The sequence below is a fragment of the Dendrobates tinctorius genome, unplaced genomic scaffold (assembly GCF_039654945.1).
Source record: "Dendrobates tinctorius isolate UK_male_01 unplaced genomic scaffold, ASM3965494v1 ptg000083l, whole genome shotgun sequence".
Classification (NCBI taxonomy): Eukaryota; Metazoa; Chordata; class Amphibia; order Anura; family Dendrobatidae; genus Dendrobates; species Dendrobates tinctorius.
In genome coordinates this window covers 23,091,508-23,111,882 of record NW_027361751.1, presented here as the reverse complement: position 1 = coordinate 23,111,882, position 20,375 = coordinate 23,091,508, and the positions used below count along the sequence as shown (strand labels likewise).

At 47.3% G+C, this 20,375-nt stretch overlaps 1 protein-coding gene across 2 annotated transcripts in view; it reads left to right on the top strand.

Moving 5' to 3' along the window:
• The window catches only part of SREK1 (splicing regulatory glutamic acid and lysine rich protein 1), a 96,047-nt gene that overhangs the window by 7,943 nt on the left and 67,729 nt on the right, over positions 1 to 20,375 (top strand). For both annotated transcript variants that reach the window (XM_073584215.1, XM_073584214.1), the window contains exon 3: positions 19,702 to 19,829. In XM_073584215.1, the coding sequence (XP_073440316.1) occupies positions 19,702 to 19,829 (128 nt within the window). The remainder of the gene's footprint in view (positions 1 to 19,701; positions 19,830 to 20,375) is intronic.

Sequence of the window (20,375 nt, the reverse complement as noted above, 5' to 3'; positions counted from 1 at the left end):
CTCAAATCGCTTGCACTCTGCGCAGTGAGGATTCTCTGCTGCTGAATAGATGGGCGCTGCCTCTCAATGCAAGTGTACTGAGCGAGGCCGGACACACTGTTGTTGGAACGTGGCTGGAAATATGAAAATCAATGGCGCTTCCAGTGTCAGCACGGGATGTGAGGATTCACAAGTCTGCAGTCACATTGAGGAACTGCAGACTTGTAGCCTAAGGCTGGACAGCTTGTTTAATGAGTAAGGAAAATTTTATTTAATAGTTCAAATGAAACTTTGTAATATACCTTATCAGATAAATCTTCTTTCTCCTCCTTGATTGCTATTTCATTCTCAATACACAGGTAAAATCTGTAGAAATTTGTATTGTGTGAGGACAGATTTTCCAATTACTGAGATAGGGGTTTGTGGTCCATATCCGTGCTGCTGGCTTGTGAAGAAGCGTCAAGACGCCAGAGGTATTATAAAACTAATGGTTTCTTTTATTTTCCTATGCGTTTCGCAGTGTAACTGTCATGATCCCAGTGCAGGTTTTGACCTGCACGTCAGGGGTTAATGTCTTCAGCCCAGTGCAGGCTTTGACCTGCACGGCTGGGGTTAGTTATTGTGGCCTCTCTTTGGTTCAGGGAGAGCTTCTTATAGCCCTGGGAAACTCCATTCCCCGTCAGTTATACTTTTGCCTTTGGCCGAGTGTGGTGACCCCTGTGTGCCTGTGCCTTCTGATGGTCTTCTAGCTTGCTTATATGGTTCTGACCCGGTTCTGTCCCCCGTTGTGAGGTAGCCTGTTGATTCTGTACTGTATATCTGTTTCTCTAGTTTATGACTTCTTGGCTACGTCCTGACTATCCGTTCTGTCTAATCCTTGGGTACTGTCGTGCTATCTCGTGTTTGACCCTGGCCTGATCTGGTTTATGTCTCTGTCTATGCCCCTTGGTAACTTTGTCCCGTAATTACCCTGCTAGGAGTTTTCCTTCAGCTCCTAGCTCTCTGGAGTTTAGGCCACGCCCCCAGCAGTCACGTGCTTCAGGTCCTGCTGGTCTGGAGCATGCATCTTCTCCGCTGCTGCCCGCTCCACAGGTATCTTAGAGCACAGTCTCTGCTGGCTCTATCCTGAACTACTATTGAAAAGGGAATCACCCCTTTTTTTCGAATATGAGCTGCCGGCACTGACATCAGGGGCTTATCTACAGCATTCTGTAATGCTGTAGATAAGCCCCCGATGTAACCTAAAAGATAAGAAAAATTAGTTAGATTATACTCACCGGGGGGTTCGGTCCGGCGCTTCCCATCTTGGGAGGCCAGAGCAGAGGCGTCGGGAGAGTTCCCTCAACAGGGCAGAGCAGTGCGCCTGAGCAGGAGCCACGACAGGAAGGAAAGAAGGGGACGGCATCGTATGAAGATGGGAGGCGCCGGACCGCGACACCGATCAGACCGGACCGCCCCCCGGTGAGTATAATCCAACTCATTTTTGTTATCTTTCAGGTTACATCGGGGGCTTATCTACAGCATTACAGAATGCTGTAGATAAGCCCCTGATGTCAGTGCCGGCAGCTCATATTCGAAAAAAAGGGGTGACAGATTCCCTTTAATGAGGCTCTAAGAGTAGACGAAGAACTCGGTACTAGTCTGGATCACAATGTGTCCTTCAGAAGGATCAAACGTCCTTACAGGGCTTTTGCTAACCACCCTGAGTTTACAGACATTGTTCAGAGGCATAGAAGTCGCCCGGACAAGCGATTCACAGGAATAAACCGCTGGACGCACGGTACCCTTTTGCATCTACCCTAAGAAAGGAGTGGAATGAGTCCCCTGCAGTAGATCCAGCCATATCACGGCTCGTTTCCAAAACTTTCCTGTCTCCGTCTGACGGTTCATCCATTAAAAACCCCACTGATCGACAGATTGACAATCTTTCTCAGTCAGTCTTTGAAGCTGCTGGAGCAGCTCTCATCCCTTCCTTCGCCGCCACCTGGATGACCAGAGCTATGGTGACCTGTGCAGAGGCCCTAGTTAAGACCAGTTGAGACAATAACCTACCTCCCGAGGCGGTCAGTTTCGCTTACCAGATTGCCCGGGTCGGGGATTACGTTGTGCATGCCTCCCTAGATGCGGCTAACTGTGCCGCGTTTGCATTTGCAAATGCCGTTACCATCAGGAGAGCCCTATGGCTCCAAGAGTGGCTACAGACTCCGCTTCAAAGAAATCTTTAACTTCCCTGCCTTACGAGAGAGATAAACTTAACCAAATTATCTCAGATGCAACTGAAGGAAAAAGCAAATTCCTCCCTCAGCAAAGACCCAGTCGGCCCTTTCGTAACCAACACCAGGTGCGCTTCTGGCCTTTTCCCAGTCCCACAAGCTGGTCATCCACAACCGTTTCATCTAGCTCGGCCCGTCCCCCACGCAGGAACAGGGATTCACAACCTTCATTCAACTCTCTCATTCCTGGAAAAACGGATCCTCCCAGGCTGGACGCAAGGGTACCTCTTCCCTCAAGTTCTCTGTCCAATGACTCATTGCAGTATTCGGACGACACAGAAAGAGTAGGCGACCGTCTACTCTTGTTTCGTCAGGTCTGGCTGGTTCATGACCAATGGGTCAGAGACCTGGTGTCTTCCGTATACAAAATAGAATTCGCGTCTCCCCCGCCAACACGCTTCTTCCAGTCGCGTCTTCCAAAGATGGAGGCACATGCGGTTCCATTTTATCATATACGCTCTCTGCAACAATGCAGTCATCATCCAGGTCCCTCACACGGAAAGGTTCGAGGGGTTTTACTCAAACCTGTTCGTGTTCCCAAAGAAGGATGGAACCATGCGCCCCATCCTAGACCTAAAGCTGTTGAACAAGTTTGTCAAAGTGCGTCATTTCAGAATGGAATCTCTCCGTTCTGTTATCACCTCATTGGAGAAAGGTGTATACCTTGCGTTTGTCGACATCAAAGACGCATATCTTCACATTCCAATCTTCCCAAGTCACCAAAGATTTCTACGTTTTGCAATCGGAGACTAGCACTTTCAGTTCACTGCCTTGCCCTTCGGTCTCGCCACTGCCCCCAGAGTGTTCACCAAGATTACGGCTGCCCGTGTTTGAAAGGCCTTTTTCTCTTGGTGTAAAACCTGCGGATGTTCCCCACTTGTGTTTTCTATCCCTTCCATTTTGGAGTTTCTCCAAGCAGGATTAGACTCCGGCCTGGCACTGGCTTCTCTCAAATGCCAAATTTCAGCCCTATCTGTCCTTTTCCAGTGAAGTATCGCTTCCAGTTCGCAGGTCAAGACCTTCATACAGGGAGTGTCACACCTTGTCCATCCCTACAAGATGCCTCTGGAACCTTGCAACCTTAATTTGGTCCTAGGTGCCTTGCAAGACGCTCCCTTCGAACCCCTGGAGGATGCATCACTCACTCTTCTTTCTTGGAAAGGTGCCTTTCTTGTGGCAGTAGCGTCCATCAGGCGGGTCTCGGAACTGGCGGCTTTGTCTTGCAAACCTCCATTTATGGTTTTCCACCAGGACAAGGTGGTGTTAAGGACGTCTCCGCCCTTCTTGCCTAAAGTCATTTCTTCTTTTCATCTGAATGAGGACATAGTTTTGCCCTCATTCTGCCCAGCTCCGGTCCATCGTGCTGAGAAAGCTCTCCACACTTTAGATTTGGTGAGGGAACTCAGGAAATATATTTCCAAAATATCGTCTTTCCGCAAATCGGATTCCCTCTTTGTACTTCCGGAGGGACACAGAAAGGGCCTACCTGCTTCTAAAGCTGCAATAGCCAGATGGAGCCGCTCTGCGATCCAAGAAGCTTACCGTGTCAGAGGTCGGCCTATCCCGGCGGGGATTAAGGCACACTCCACTCGGTCAGTGGGGGCTTCCTGGGCCATTCGGCATCAGGTGTCAGCACAGCAAGTTTGCAAGGCTGTGACTTGGTCCAGCCTTCACACGTTTGCTAAGCATTACAACATTCATTCTCAAGCCTCTTCAGATGCGGCCCTTGGCAGACAGATTCTGCAATTGGCAGTTTCACGTCTGTAGGCCAGATTTAATCGTTTGGTACACAAGGTTTCAGCTGTTGTAATGTTTCCCACCCAGGGACTGCTTTAGGACGTCTCATGGTCCTGTGTCCCCAATGAGGCGAAGGAGAAACAGGGATTTTAGTGTGTACTCACCGTAAAATCCTTTTCTCCGAGCCAATCATTGGGGGACACAGCACCCGCCCTGTTAGCCTGTTGGCTTGTGATTGTTCCTTGTTTTTGACATGTTGCATTTCTGTTTGCTATTTGTGAGCTCCTACTGCTTTGGCACCGAACTGGTTCAGGATAGAGCCAGCAGAGGGTGTATACTCCGGAGGAGGAGTTAACTTTTTTGTGTATTTTGCTTAGTGTCCTCTGTTCTGTTGTGAGCTCTCTTCATCTGACTTTTGAGGCAAGGCTCCCTCTGGTGGATACTGCTGGTGGTGGTGCTAGTCAACATGATGCTAACCCTACAGCTGCAGAAGATAATTGGAGGAGTGGTGGTAGTGACTGGGACTACATAAGCGAGCAGACTTCACTCAGTGACTGCCGGTGATACTCCTTTCTTTGCTTACTGAGGATTTCTGTCTGCTGCCTGATCCTGCATTTTTTCAGCTAAGTGTCATTTGCTAAACCCTTTGCATCTGTTTTTGCCTTGCTGTCAGGGGTCAGCTTGCTCCCCCTGGGGCTGCTGGCTCCTGCCCTGTATTTTTGTATCTTGTGTTTGTTTGCTCAGTCCCCTGCTGTATTAGCCTGTTACTAGCCGCCAGTTCACACCTGAGTGCTGATATAGAGGGGGCGAGGTTGTTCAAACCTCAGTATTTTTGTACATCAGTCGTGTTGGAATTATTAGGGTTTTTGCGTGATTGCAGACAGTGCCTTTTCTGTCCTGTCCTGTCTAGTCAGTGTGGGCCCCATCATTTGCTATTTTCTGTCTGTGTTTGTGCTTCATCTTGTCTCACCGACAATATATGTTTGGGGGCTGTCTATTCCTTTGGGGATCTGCTCCGGGGCAGTTTAGATTTCACCTTTCTGTCTTTAGGCTTGGTTAGTCCTCCGGCTGTGTCGAGGCATCCAGGGCAACGTAGGTACGCTCCACGGCTACTGCTAGTTGTGTTGTTAAGATCAGGGGTCTGCAATCCCTTGAGCGACCAACCTCTCTGGTGTTCTGGTGGCGTAGCCTATTGCGCTCTCATCCTCGGTGACCCATTCATAACAGTCCTCCTAGTGGCAGCAGCATAACACCCATGGTCCTGTATCCCCCAAGGATTGGCTCGGAGAAAAGGATTTTAGGGTGAGTACACACAAAAATCCCTGTTTTTCTCCTCTGCTTTTTTCGAGATAGGAGATGACAGTTGGTGGATTTAAAATTCTATCCAGAAGGAGGAGCCAGACTACCATGTCCTATCTCAGTAATGGGGAAATCTGCATTCATTGAAGACAGAGAATTCTGAGAAGGAAGGATCAGTCCGGGAGGAGAGAGAATCAGATTTATCTCATAAGATATATTACAAACTTTCTTATTTTCACTTGTACTATTGATTTATAAAATAAGAATTAAAATAGCTGTTACTCTTTAAAGGATTTTTCCTGCAGAGTACACTTTCATCAATATATCTTTGAATAATAATAATTTCCATAATTTGACATGTTAAAAAAAAATGTTCCTGTGCTGAGATAATCTTATAAACGTGCCCCTGCTATGTACTGTGTAATGGCTGTGTCTGACCATGAAGGAACATGGTTTGATCATACATCTCTTGAGCATGGGAGGAAGTAAGAGTATACAGACAGGACAGCACAGGATCGCTGCAGTTGGTTTCTGTTAGGGTGCTTTCAAAACTGCATTTAGGCAGCAGTTCAATGGCTCCCTTTGGAGCTTATGTGCAAAAACCCCCCACAAAACGGGATGTAGACATATACGCCGACAGGGTCATAGTCTACAGTGCTGCCGGCTGAGCGAACATGCGCTTTGCCGTGTATATTTTTCAGGCGTATACGTCTACTGGAGGAGGTCACTCAGACTTAGTCTGCTACGTCTGAGTGGTCACCTCCAGTAGGCTTACACTCCCAAAAATGATGCACACTTGAGCTCACATTTGCTCTCTTCACACCATTATAGTCTATGGCCCTGTCGGCACATACGTCCGATTCCCACTTTGCCAGGGGTTCGAACGTAAACTCCAACGGAGCCATTGAACTGGTGCTTGAACGCAATGTGAAAGTACCCTAAGGCCTCTTTCACACTTCAGTTTTTGAACGTCAGTCAAAATCCGCCACTTTTAGAAAAAAAACGGATCCGTCCATTTTTCGGCGGATCCGTTTTTTCCCCCCATTGATTTGCATTAGTGGCGGATTTTGACTGATGGTTGTCTGTTGGGTCCGTTTTTTGACGGATCCGTGACAATTTTCGCGGCTCCTGGGCGGACCAGACGGACAATGCAACTTTTTTTTAATTGACGGTCCGCTATTTTGAACTGCGCATGCCCGGAAGGTTTGCTCCGGGCGCAGTTTTAACCATGAAATGCCGTCCAGGAGCAGCGAAAATCTTTCTCATTCACTCACTAGGAAATCGTTCTTCTCGCGGCCCGGCTCTCTTCCCGCAGCCCGGCTCTCGTCTCGCGGCTCTTCCCGCGGCCCGGCTCTCGTCTCACAGCTCATCCCGCAGCCCGGCTCTCGTCCCGCGGCCCGGCTACATCGGCGGTCCTTTTTTCCAGCCTGCGGTTCCTTGAAGACTACTAGATCGGCGGATCCCGTCAAAACAACGTCCGATAGCACACGTTGTTCTCACAACGGAAACGGATCCGTTGGCAGCATTTTTCACGGATTGCAACTGACGCCATATAACGTAAGTGTGAAACAGGCCTAAGGATAAACATTTATTTTCCTGTTTAAAATCTTGTTATATCTCACAGAAAGAATCAGCTGCGATCTCGCGCTGTCCTGCCTATACACTCTTTTGCTTCCTCACTTGCCCAGTAGCTGTGGCATGATCAGACCATGTTCCTCAGACATCCATTACACAGGGGTACATTTTATAAGATTATATTGGGACAGGAACATTTTTTTTAACACATTCAATTGTGGGACCTATTTTTATTCTAAGACCTGTTGATTAAAATGTACTTTATGGTTTCTTTATTTAGGCCCTGTACACATCTTGTTGGCCTACATTTGGCGTATCATCCATGAGAGGCTCCCAGCTTGTATGTGACCTGTATCTATAGCGCTCCATTCTTATGTTAGCAGTTGAAAGGTTTCCCTTTTGGCTCTGTTGGGCCGCTATGTGTTAGCATAAGTTTTTTTTTATTGGTACAGCTCAGCCAGCAGCACTATCACGTGCCAAGGTATATGGTGATCCCGCTATTTTTCATTCACAATGGGAACCTATTTGCAGTGTTTCTTGTTGTATGCGAATACACTGGATTATGTTGCATCAATCCTGTGGGAATCGTACATAAGGAGACTATTCACACACGTGCCGCCAATGTATGCGCTGAACGTGATATACTGTATATAATATAAGGCATGACCATTATGGCAGATTTATTGCCCTCTGATCGGTAACTTAAATCACACTGAAGGAAACCTAAGACTGCGGTCGACAAAAGTATTGCATGGTCCCCATATGGACCATAGTGAGTGTTCTGACCTGAACTAACAGACACATATGTACACTGCTCCAGCTCAGGTCAGAAGGCCCTAGGTCGGTCCGGTCATTAAAGCAGAGCCTATATGTTTGTGTAGACATAACCTGTCAGTAGTGTGAACAGAGTCTTATATTCATGGTCCCTTTGCTTATTTCCAGAAGGTCCCATGATTCATACTTCTTCTGCTCCCTACCTTTATCACTGTAAAGTAGTAGGGTACATTATATTCAGTAGGGAATAAAGAAGGAAAGTTTAGCATTTCTACTACACATGTACAGGAGAAGGTAATACCCAGGACGACAACAAGAACGATGATGGCCCCACAAATCCGATGACTGGTGCACAATGCAGAGGGCCATTCTCCAGGATATCCGCTCAATCGTCCCGTGTGTTCTTATATAAGTATATGAGCTGGTAGATGTATGACATATTTCTCATAATGAACTACTCGTTATCACACAGTATGCAGCTCTTGTCTGTTTCTTCTGATCGAAGATTATAACCTCGTCATGTTATATCCTATGGTGTAAGTAAAACAATGCCTCAATGTCTCCGTGCCAATAGCCATTGTTATAGGATCTATATAACCTGAGCTACATTCAGAACATTCATTTTCTTTTATGTCCATGTTTCAAAGCAGACAGATTTTAACACTTTGGTTTTGTATGTTTTTTCTTTTTTTTTTTCTTCTTTTCTTTTTTCTTTTCTCTTTTGTGTGATTTATATGTGCATTATTAGATGACTAGCCTGGAAAAGGCAGATCTGTTACACATGCCTGAGTAAGGCACTGTTTGCCGTGCCACTAAGCCAGCCGTCAAGGGAAAGCCTACATGTGAGGATGAGCTCTCGGAGTCTGACTACCGAAGATGGACGCCCTGTCTCTGTGTGTTTTTTTTTTTTTTTTTTTTTATTCTATTTTTTTTTTTTTTTCTTTTAAATCCTTTCCAACCCCTTTTATTTTACTTTGCTATTTTTACCCCTCTTCCTATTCATACCAGGTGTTTCCTTTATGTAAACTAGCCAATGTCTTGTGTGATTAATTTCTTTGTTGCCATAAATCATACCATCCGAGTATCATCAGGGTTGGTATCATGAAATGCTGCTTCTACTTGACAGCAGCGTCTTTGATTCTACCTTATTCTGGTAGTTGCTGTGACAGTACCTAAGGATCACCTACTGATTTAGCATGGAAATGATTTACCTATAGTTCTACTTGTTTTTATTCAGTTTTTTTTTAATTTTTTTTACGTCTGTAACCATCCTGCTCTTAAAGGCAACTATTATATATGAACATTAGATTCATCTATCAGATTTGTTTTGCTGCACATGGTTATGTAGTACTATAGTTGATATTTTTTCTTGTATTGTTTTTGTATTAGTCATTATAATTTTCTTTTTTCTTTCTTTTTTACTCATGTGATTAGCATTTGCTTCATGGATTTTGAATGCTAGGGGTAGACTAGTCGCTATTCCAGTCTCTGCTACAACCAAGAGCACATAAATGTTGTAGATTATTAACTTTAAACATAATTATACACCCATAGACGATTGGGACATTTACCAGGCAAAAAAGCACCAGAATTGTCTTTACTCTGTCACCTAATTGGGGGACACAAAACCGTGGGTGTTATGCTGCTGTCCACTAGGAGGCGACACTATGCATAATCTGAAAAAGATTAACTTTGGCTCCTCCTCTGCAGTATACACCCCTGGACGGCGTCGGCCTTCTCCAGTTTTTGCTTAGTGTCGCAAGGAGGCACACCTAAGATTTTTTTTTTACTCCGTTTTTTCCTTGATTTTTTTCAACGGATTACAGATGAAGAGAAGCGGGTCTCCAGCGAGACTCCCGGCATGGCTCCCTCCTCGGTCCCCTATTAAGGGGTACCCGGTTGAGGTTGAGATGGCTCTTCCCCATGTCGCTCCTTCCCCAGTCCCTCGGGTACTGGTTCGAAGTCGAGAACCCCCCCCCCCATTCCCCAGTTCCCTTGGGCTCTGGGTTGAGGTCGAGGATAGGATGAAGCCCCCTGACGGTGACAGCAGCACCCTCCCTAATCCCCCTCTGGGGGCATTAGGTTGAAACACCGCAGGCAGGGCCTGTACCAGGCACCATTCGGCCACTTACAAGTCCAGGGACCCCAGCCCAGCTGCGGGCACCTGTTGGGACTGGGGGAGGTGCAGGCAGGCATGGCACTTGTCAGAGACAGGGCTCCCTGCGCCCCTGTCTCTGCGGCAGCACCAGCTGCATAGTGCCTCAAAGGGACCCCCCACAGGGCCAAGGTGGCGCTCATGACCCCACCGCTAGCCTACCATTCAATCCGGGGGGGGGGGTCTGGTTTGAATCCGACCCCCCCCCCGGACAACCGCGCCGTCCTAGAGCCCTTCTGGGCATCAGGAATCAAATTTAGGCCGCGGCTTCGGCCTAGCCGAAGTCGCCGCCTTATTCCCGCCCCCCGGATGATGAAAATGACACTCTGCAGTGCCATAGAAGGGGCGGATCGAGTCAGGAAGGGCGCGCTTTTACATAGCTCCGGCCCCCTTTTCAGCTCTCCGCCCCTTTCCCCCTCCACCTCAGAATTCCGGTGGCCATCTTGCTGCACCTGAAGCTGAGGGCAGCACAGCGGTCTCTGGGGGGCACAGGACTGGGATTTATCGGCGCTGGACCTAGGGGGCGCATCGGTGGGGTAAGATCACAGCTGGGTTCTCTGTACTCAGCTGTGAGTTCATATAACCTATAACGCTCCCCTATTCCTTTTCCTCTGCGTAGATACCCCTGTAGGGCCTCTGCTAATCAGCCTCTAGGCACTATGTCGGGCTCAAGGAAAAGGACCAGACAAGACTGTTTTTATGCAGTCTGCACAGCCTGCAAGGCCACTCTCCCCAGCGGCAGCACGTACCCGCACTGCCGGGACTGTACCCAAAACACAGGCTCAGAACCCCAAGAAGTCCCTACCAACGCTTCTGCGACCGCTACTGCGCCGGAATGGGCGACTCAGATGTCACAGTCTATGACACAGTCTATAGATAACCTGACCTCCACACTACTGCAGGGTCATGTCTCGGCTATGAACGTTACCCAGCAAAGGGACATCCGGTCTCAGGGACAGACCGCTTCCGACAGTTTGAGACATAAGCGGACCCACAGGTCGCATTCATCTGCGTCCTCACATAGCACTAGGTCGTCCCCCTCCAGGGAGAGACACAGTGGCTCCAGGTCACCGAGACCGCCCCCTGATAGAGAAAGACAATGCGGATCTCCACAACGATCCCAGACCACAGAACACCTCCGCCCTAGTTCGCCCGCTAGGGAGCTCCTTAGCGATGCGCAAGACTCAGAGGGCATATGTGACTCTAACTCAGATAATGAAACAGAGAACACTCTGGTCCCTTGTCCCCCTAGCAATACGGCGCTAGTTGAGGATATAATCTCTTCCATCCTTCGGGTGCTGGACATTTCTGATCCAACCCCGGAAGCACCAGAACACAAGATTTCCTTCGAGAGAGTTCAGAAAATCTAAGGTCTTCCCTAGTCACCCGGAATTTCAAAAAATACTTTCTAAGCATTTTTCGCAGCCTGAGAAAAAATTCACCAATCGCAAATACTTGATAGCAAAGTACCCCTTCCCACAGAAGGACACTAAGGATTGGACAGATCCGCCTGAAGTGGACCCCCCAGTCTCTAGGCTGGCAGCACAAACACTTCTCTCACTGCCGGACAGCTCAACCCTCAAGGACGCAGCAGACAGGTAGAACGCATGGCTCGTTCAATCTTCGAAGCGGCAGGTGCCTCTCTGGCTCCCGCATTTGCTTCAGTTTGGGCAGCCAAGGCCATTATGGCTTGGGCTAATCTATTGCAACAGGGCCTCCAAGCTTCAAATCCTCAGCTGGCGGACCAGACGGTGCAAATTGCAGTAGTGGCAGATTACATGGTCCATGCAGCGTTGGATTCTGCAAGAGGGTAGGTAGCGGGAATAGCATCAAAGGCCATCACAATCCGGCGTATTCTCTGGCTGAGAGAATGGAAGGCGGATGCGGCCTCAAAAAAGTCCCTAACAAATCTCCCGTACTTCAGTGGACGTTTTTTCGGTGAAAAGCTGGATACAATGATATCCAATGCTACTGGGGGTAAAAGTACTTCTCTCCCTCAACTAAAACCAAAACGCACATTTAAAAGACGTAATCAATCTCGTTTCCGATCCTTTTGGAATTCTTCAGGCTGGTCCGTCTCACGCCCAGCACAAAATTGTAACCGCTCCCCCCGCAGAGACAACACACGGGCGGCACAGAAGCCGGACAGGAACTGGCAGTCAAAAGCAAGCCAGGCAAAATCCAAAGGAGGAAAAGCTCAGACTTTCCCCTCATCATGACTCATGCCCTCCGGAAGACACCCCACTTGTGGGCGCACAACTGCTACTCTTTCAACAGGTCTGGCTTCCTATTACAGAAGACAAGTGGGTCAAGGAAATTGTGTCTTCAGGATACAAGATCGAGTTTACTACCAGCCCACCGCACAGGTTCTTTCTCTCCGTTACTCCAAAGCCTCCACTCAAAGCTCGAGCCTTCCATCAAGCGGTTTCTTCCCTCCTGCAAACAGGAGTCATAGTACCGGTTCCAGCAGACGAGCGCTTCCGAGGGTTCTACTCCAATCTATTCGTGGTGCCCAAGAAGGGAGGCAGCGTCTGACCCATACTAGACCTCAAGCAACTCAACAAGTATGTTCGAGTTCGTAACTTTCGCATGGAATCCCTCCGGTCAATCGTTGCGTCCATGGAAAAAGGAGAATATCTCGCCTCCATAGACATACAGGACGCATACCTGCATATACCGATTGCTCCCGCCCATCAGAGATTTCTCAGATTCGCAATCAACCCAGACCATTACCAGTTTGTGGCCCTCCCGTTCAGTCTCGCCACGGCTCCCAGAACATTTACAAAGGTCATGGCAGCCACCATGGACGTTCTACACTCCAGAGGAATAGTAGTCGTTCCATACCTGGACGACCTTCTCGTCAAGGCCCCCACCTTCAAGGACTGCGAGGTCAACGTCTCAATTACAATCGACACTCTGAGTCGCCTGGGATGGTTAGTCAATTTACAGAAGTCCTCGATTACCCCGAGTCAGTCTCTGGCCTTCCTGGGGATGCTATTCGACACCTCCAGGGGTCTGGTTATCCTCCCCAGGGACAAGGCACTGGCCCTCCGTTTGGGAGTTCGCATTCTCCTCAAGTCCCCCCGATCTCTGGTATGCCATGAGAGTACTTGGCAGGATGGCAGCCGCAATGGAGGCGGTACCATTTGCTCAGTTTCACCTCAGACCCCTTCAACTGGCCATCCTCAAGTCCTGGGACAGGAATCCGTTCTCCCTCAACAGGGAGTTCTGGTTATCATCGAAAACCTGGAGGTCCCTGCACTGGTGGCTCAAGCCAGCCTTGCTTGCAAGGGGAAAATCCTTTCTCTCCGGTCAATGGAAGGTTTTGACCACCGACGCAAGCCTTACGGGTTGGGGCGCGGTGCACCTACATCACAGAGCGCAAGCAAGTGGTCACCAATGGAAGCGAACATGCCCATCAACATCCTGGAATTTCGGGCCATCTTCCTGGCATTGAAAGCCTTTCATCACTTGCTAGCAGACTCTCATATCAGAGTACAGTCGGACAATGCCACGGCGGTGGCATACGTGAACCATCAAGGCGGGACCCGCAGCATCCAGGCGATGAACGAAGTAACACGTATCCTACACTGGGCGGAGGATGCGAGGTCGGTACTGTCTGCGGTCCACATTCCGGGTGTGGACAACTGGGAAGCCGACTATCTCAGCAGACATGGAATGGACTCGGGGGAGTGGTCTCTCCATCCCGAAGTTTTTCGTCAGATCTGCCATCGCTGGGGGACCCCGGACGTGGATCTGATGGCATCCCATCTCAATGCCAAGGTTCCCAATTTCATGGCCAGGACGCGCGATCTGCGGTCGCTCGGAGCAGATGCCCTGGTACAGGACTGGACCCAATTCCAGCTTCTGTACATTTTTCCACCCTTCCCCCTGATCTCCAGAGTCCTGAGGAAGATCAAGCAAGAGAGAGTTCCCACCATCCTGATCGCTCCAGACTGGCCCAGGCGTACATGGTACGCCGACGTCGTGCAACTCACAGCAGACGCTCCCTGGCATCTCCCCACACGCCCCGACCTTCTGTCACAAGGCCCGTTCTTCCACCAGAACTCAGGGGCTCTCAATTTGACGGCGTGGCCATTGACCTGGGTTTTGACCCAAGCAGGTTTTTCACCGGACGTCGTTAAAACCATGATCAGGGCTCGAAAGCCAGCTTCAGCCAGGATTTACTATCGTACCTGGAAGGCTTTCTTCACATGGTGCGAATCTCGCGGACAGGTCCCACTTCCCTACTCTCTTCTAAAGGTCCTCGGTTTCCTTCAGTCAGGCCTGGACGCCAGGCTATCCCTGGACTCGCTTAAGAGCAAGGTGTCAGCGCTTTCAGTGCTCTTTCAGAGGCGTATTGCTAACAAGCCGCAAGTGAGGACTTTTCTCCAAGGGGTTTCCCGATTGGTTCCCCCCTAGAAACATCCATTGGAGACGTGGAACCTCAACCTGGTCTTGACAGCATTGCAGACACCTGCTTTCGAACCCCTTAAGGAGGTCTCACTCCGCCTTCTGTCACAGAAGGTGGTTTTTCTGGTGGCAATCACCTCGCTACGCAGGGTGTTGTGAGTTCATTTTTCCCTTCACCATTGAGGTCTGATGAACTCCCTCCTCTGGTGAAGGAAGGTAGTGAGGCTGATTACCAAACACCTGGGCAGCTAGATGATGACTGGGTGGCTGGAATTGAGGACTGGATATAAGGCTGCCGACGCCCTTCTTCCTGGCTGGTGATTTTCCTGCTGGATTCTTGGAGACCAGTCTGATTCCTGCATCTCAAAGCTAAGTTTTTCTGCTCTTCTTTGTACTCTTCAGTTTTGTTTTTGTTTTGCCTTGTTTTTTGGGAGTTCTGCCATCCCCGGCCGGGGGTGACCTGAACTCCATTTTTGTCTCTGATCTGTTGATATTTTGCTTTGTCTTCAGAATATACCTGAGTGCTGATATAGTCTTTTGAAGCCTAGCGACTTCAGGGCCTGTTTTTCCTATCAGTCGGTTGGCTCATTTTGATAGGGTTTTTGCGGATGGCATACAGCAGCTTTCCTATCCTGTCCTTTGTAGTTAGCTTGGGCCCCATCATTTGCTCAACCTATCTTTCTATCTGTGTTAGTGTTTTCATCTTGCTTCACTGTCATTATATGTTGGGGGGCTGCCTATTGCTTTGGGGTCTGCTCTGGGGCAGTTTAGTTTTTCCCCTTTCTGTCTTTAGGCTATATAGTTCTCCGGCTGTGATCGAGGGGTCTAGGGCACCGTAGGAACCCCCCACGGCTACTGCTAGTTGTTGTGGATAGGTTCAGGGGTCTGCAATCCGATAGCTGCCAACCTCTCTGGTTTTTCTGGACTTAGCTTGTATTTTGTTTTTTCCTCCTTCGGTGACTCATCATAACAGCAGGGTGTCCGAACTTTCAGCACTTTCCTGCAGACAACCCTTTCTGGTTTTCCATCAGGACAATGTGGTTCTCCGTACAGTCCCATCCTTCCTTCTGAAGGTTGTGTCCAGCTTCCACCTCAATGAGGAAATCTCACTACCGTCTCTTTGCCCGGTTCCTGTTCATAGAGTGGAGAAGGCTCTGCATATGCTTGATCTTGTCAGGGCATTGCGTATTTACGTGTCTAGGACTGCTCCCTGACGGAAGTCTGATTCACTTTTCCTTCTTCCAGAAGGCGTTCGCAAGGGCCTACCGGCTTCCAAAGCCACCCTTGCTAGGTGGATCAAGTCCACCATACAAGAGGCTCACTGCCTTGTCAATTCTCCTCTTCCGGCCGGTATCACGGCACACTCTACACGGGTGGTAGGAGCCTCGTGGGCCATTCGGCATCAAGCCTCGGCACATCAAGTGTGTAAGGCAGCCACTTGGACTAGCCTGCACACATTTACAAAACACTACAGAGTGCATACCCAGTCCTCAGCGGATGCGAGCCTGGGTAGACGGTCCTGCAGGCAGCAGTACCCCAAATCTAGGGGACTGTCAGCACAATATTCGTCCACTGCTTCCCACCTAGGGACTGCTTTGGGACGTCCCACGGTTTTGTGTTCCCCAATTAGGCGACAGAGTAAAGGAGATTTTTGTGTACTCACCGTAAAATCTCTTTCTCTTAGCCTTTAATTGGGGGACACATCTCCCACCCTGTTGCCCGTGCGGACGTTGTTACGGTTCGGTTCTCATATTGTTTGAGCTCGTTTATAGTAGCCTTCTTACAGGTATGGTCATGTTTCTGGTATATTCCTCCTAATGCTTTTGCACAAAACTGGAGAAGGCTGACGCCGTCCAGGGGTGTATACTGCAGAGGAGGAGCCAAAGTTAATCTTTTTCAGATTATGCATAGTGTCGCCTCCTAGTGGACAGCAGCATAACACCCACGGTTCTGTGTCCCCCAATTAAAGGCTAAGAGAAAGAGATTTTACGGTGAGTACACAAAAATCTCCTTTTTAAAGGCATTCTCGAGGAATATATGATGTTGGTAACCAGTTTTTAGGATAGAAAGCCAATGCACCTGGGGGGGAAAACATGGAATGTGCGTTGTTGTAATGGACCCAGTGCTTACATCCAGCCACTACTGGAGCTGCAAGTAGCCGATTGGTGGGGAGATGTTTTATTGCCGGACCCCCACTGTCTGATATTGATCACTTATCATAATAATAGGTCATCAATGTCATATGCCTGGAGAACACCTTTAAAGCGAACCAGTCATCAGGATTGTGCTACAGACACTGTTAGGTCGGTACCGTTATACTGACTAAAATGCTACCTGGGGTGATGAAATCCGTTTTGTGGTTGTTGTTTAATCTTTATTTAGAGTTACCGTAATGACGGCAGTGGCGCATACACAGTAGCATTATTGCTTGCCGATAGATGCTACCGTGCTAGTGCCGTTTTCCTGCAGCCAAATTTTTTTCCTCAAAGACCTCAATATGAACTGCGCAAGATCAATACTTAAAATAGGAGGCAGGTCAATGAAGGGCTCAATGACCTGTAATTTAAGCCCATAAGTATGAATGTGAGAACAGAGCACCACGTAAAGCCCCCCCACAGGCCGCCCCGGAGCACGAGAACCTCATTAACTGCAAATAAAGATTATTAACAACAACAAGGCGAATTTCATCACCCAGGTATCATTTCACTTACTGTATCGGTGCCAACCTGACAGTGTCTGAAGTTTTCTTGGCAAAATCCTGATGATCGTTTCACTAGTGACTTCCGCTCCAAGACATTATTAAAAGAATCTGTCCAAGTTTGGAAATAACATTTCCAAATACTGTGTTTGGCAAGTTCAGGAAGGGGCTCAATCTTTGAGTTGCTATTGGTGGTAGCAAAGAATAGCCTCAAGGAGGAATGGTAATCAATTCTAGGGCAGGGAGTAGCAGTCACTTGTGTATTAGACATGGTTGTAATGCTTCGGTTCACCTGTGGAGGCACTGCAGAGAAATGGGACACTTACTACTAAGATTACAGCTGATCACTTGATCCCATCAGCTTGATGCCATCTGAGCAACTTACTTTTTAGATACTCTTCTAACATAGAAAAGGGTAATGAAAAATGTATGCCTCCTTTAAGACTTAATAAATAAGGGAATGTTATTTGATGTAATCATATTTCCTTTATGGTAAGTTTATAAACTTAAAAAGTTAGAGCATTGTCACATGGTAAACGATGAGTGGATGCATATTAGATTTTACTATTGCCTCATACAGACAACATATTTTATTTTATTTTTCTGTTGAAAATCTATGTGTTTTGAATGGAATGTACCCCACAAAAGTCTTTAGGTTTAGTATAAAAAATAATTGGCTCTGGTTATACCAGTTCTGTTATGGACAGAACACTCTTCCAGTATGACTAAATATGTTCCGCAGCGCTAATTAGAGGGATCAGGGATCACATCCCTGTTATAGCGAGAGGTAGCCACATCTGAGTATGCAGATCCGTGTGTAGTGTCTAGAGATGTAGGATATGTAGAATTACATGCCGTCCAATTGAACAAATTGTCCTGTAGAACTTGGATGACCAGGAGGCAGGCCTGCCAAAGTGGCAGCACAGATGGAGAGGGGTTCTTCTAGTGCCACAACACCTTTAGGCCACGCGCACACACAGTAGCCGCATACTGCAGTGTCAGAGCGTCACGGCAATATATTGCATGAACAGGAACATTTGTGCAACTAATTTTAGAGCTGCGGTTTTGTTGTAAGAAAAAAACCAAACAAATCACAAAGCAAGTCATTTTCAAGTTGCAGTCCCATGCAAATTGAATTAAAGTCTTTGGTGAGGCAGAAAATTGAAAACATTTGTGGCTTTGTCAGTCATGTTAGGTTGCAGGTGAAAATGTGACACCACGGGAAATCATGATATGTAATGTCACAACTCGACACCACAATCTCATTTTTCAGCAACTCTATTTTCCATGTAGTCTTAGCCTCCATGTTGCTGCACTTTCTCAGCATGTCCTGCACAGCATACGTACCAGGGGATCAGAGGTCAGAGTGCCGCAATCATTCCGTTAAGGCATACCCTCTTGTAGGATCTCGTAAAACCCCACTAACTTGTATTGTGCCGTGCTCTGTTGGCGTTTTTCCACACATATTCCCCATCAAAATTTAAAGGGGGCATTATGGTATTCCTATCTTATAAATGAATGCTTGGTTCTTTAGGATCTAGGTGGGGGCCTATTGACCGTGAGAATGAAAGAAAGCATCGCTGGTCCATGCTACCGTTTTCCCCACAGGGAGTTGCGCTAGAGCCACATTGCAGTGAATGGTCCTGGCTACATTTTCAAGCACAGCATGTGAGCGGGAGCATGTCCGTGCCGGGAAACCTGTGTCCTCTTCATTTTTAGCAGTCCAGCACTTTATAAGATGGGCATACCCCTGTAATGTGAATTAATTGTGTAATTATCAGTTACCAAGTTTTCTATTGAGTAGTTTAGGCTACTTAGTAATGTGTGTTATCCATATCGTGTCTGTGCCTAATGTTGCATCTCCAATGCTTTTCCTGGCTAGAAGACTTTGCTATAGTTCTGCAATGACTTCTGAAGCAATCTGCACGTCTCGGGGTATTGCGAATACTATGATCACTACTACTACTTGTGACAAACTAGCTAAAATCCATCCCTGCTGCTATCTGCTCTCCGTTGCAAGACATTCTTCTGTGGTAGGACTTCGCCCTTCCTTAGCTGGCTTGCATGGTGTTGCCTAATCGACCATAATCACACCGATGAGCACTAAATTCATATTGATTTGTAAAGAAGTTTAATTCCCACGCTGCTTCCGCAGTCCAGTAACCCCAATAATAATCCTACTGAGGAGGAACCATTTATGAGGACTTGTATTTTATTCTCCCTGTTTTTTTTTTTTTTTTTGTTTTGTTTCTTTTGTTCTGTTTGCTTTTATTTCTTTTGCTTTATTTTTATTTATTACATTTGGTAACTTGCATTTTTTTGGGGATTAAACTTTAAAAACATGTTCTTCTTTTCTGTATCTGATGTTCTGTGTGCTATTAGTGATGCAGCCAACACGAACGGTTGTCATGTGTAACACAACTTTCGATCAGCGTGAAAACAGCGCCCAGGAAAATGGCTCCATGCTTGATATCGTTTGGTTCATGAACCTTAAGTTTCCAGTACAGGTGACCCATAGCTCAAAGTGTTAAATACTTGTCTATTCAGTTTTGTAAGTAAAATTCCAGTTGATGAGATTTAGTGTTTTGAAGTTTTCCCTCACTTTTATTTTGTTTCCTTGTAGATCAGGGTAATTACAGAAAAGGTGAAAATACCTTGAGTTTTTATTCTTTCTTGATAAGGAAATACTAGTTCTTTTCTTTTTTTTTTTTGTTTGGCTTATGTAGTAGTTTATAATCAGAATTCTTAACGAAGCCGCAGATTACCACATAATAACATTAAGATTGTTGCCTCTACAGGTAAAATACCTGAAGAAGCCAAGGCACTTTCTCTCTTGGCTCCAGCTCCAACATTATCCAGTCTTCTCCCTGGTGCAGGTCTGCTACCTATACCTACTCCTACACCTTCTCCGTCTTCACTGGCATCTGTGAGTATTATAGGATACTCTGAGAAGGTTTGAATGGCAGATTTGCTATATATGCAAAGTTTTTTTCAATTTGACACTTGTAAAATGTGAGACATCTGGTTATTCAATATTTATTAAATGGTTATTCCCCAAATCACAACGTGGTCTTATAATAAGGTACACATATGTTTATTCATTTGTGCCAATATAACTGGGGCTTAAATCTGCCCAGTATTGCACATATCACCCTCCAAATAATGTCCCTCCGGGCCCTATCTACCGTCTAGATTCCTTTTGAAGTGTCCTGCTGTAGTTCCAGTTAATCAAGCGCCATGAAGTCTCTTTCAGCTGGCATCCTGTCACCATAGCTCTTATCTGGGACATGTCTACAGCGAAGCTTCTACTGTGTGTGTGCTGGTAACAGAGGAATCGATGTACTGCAGGATGGGCTATATATAGGAGGTAGAGAGCATAGAAGGACTGAAATGAGTATTGCAGGATGGAGCTCTGTATAGAGGGACTGAAAGAACTATACTGGAGGGTGGGGATGTACTGTATATACAAGGG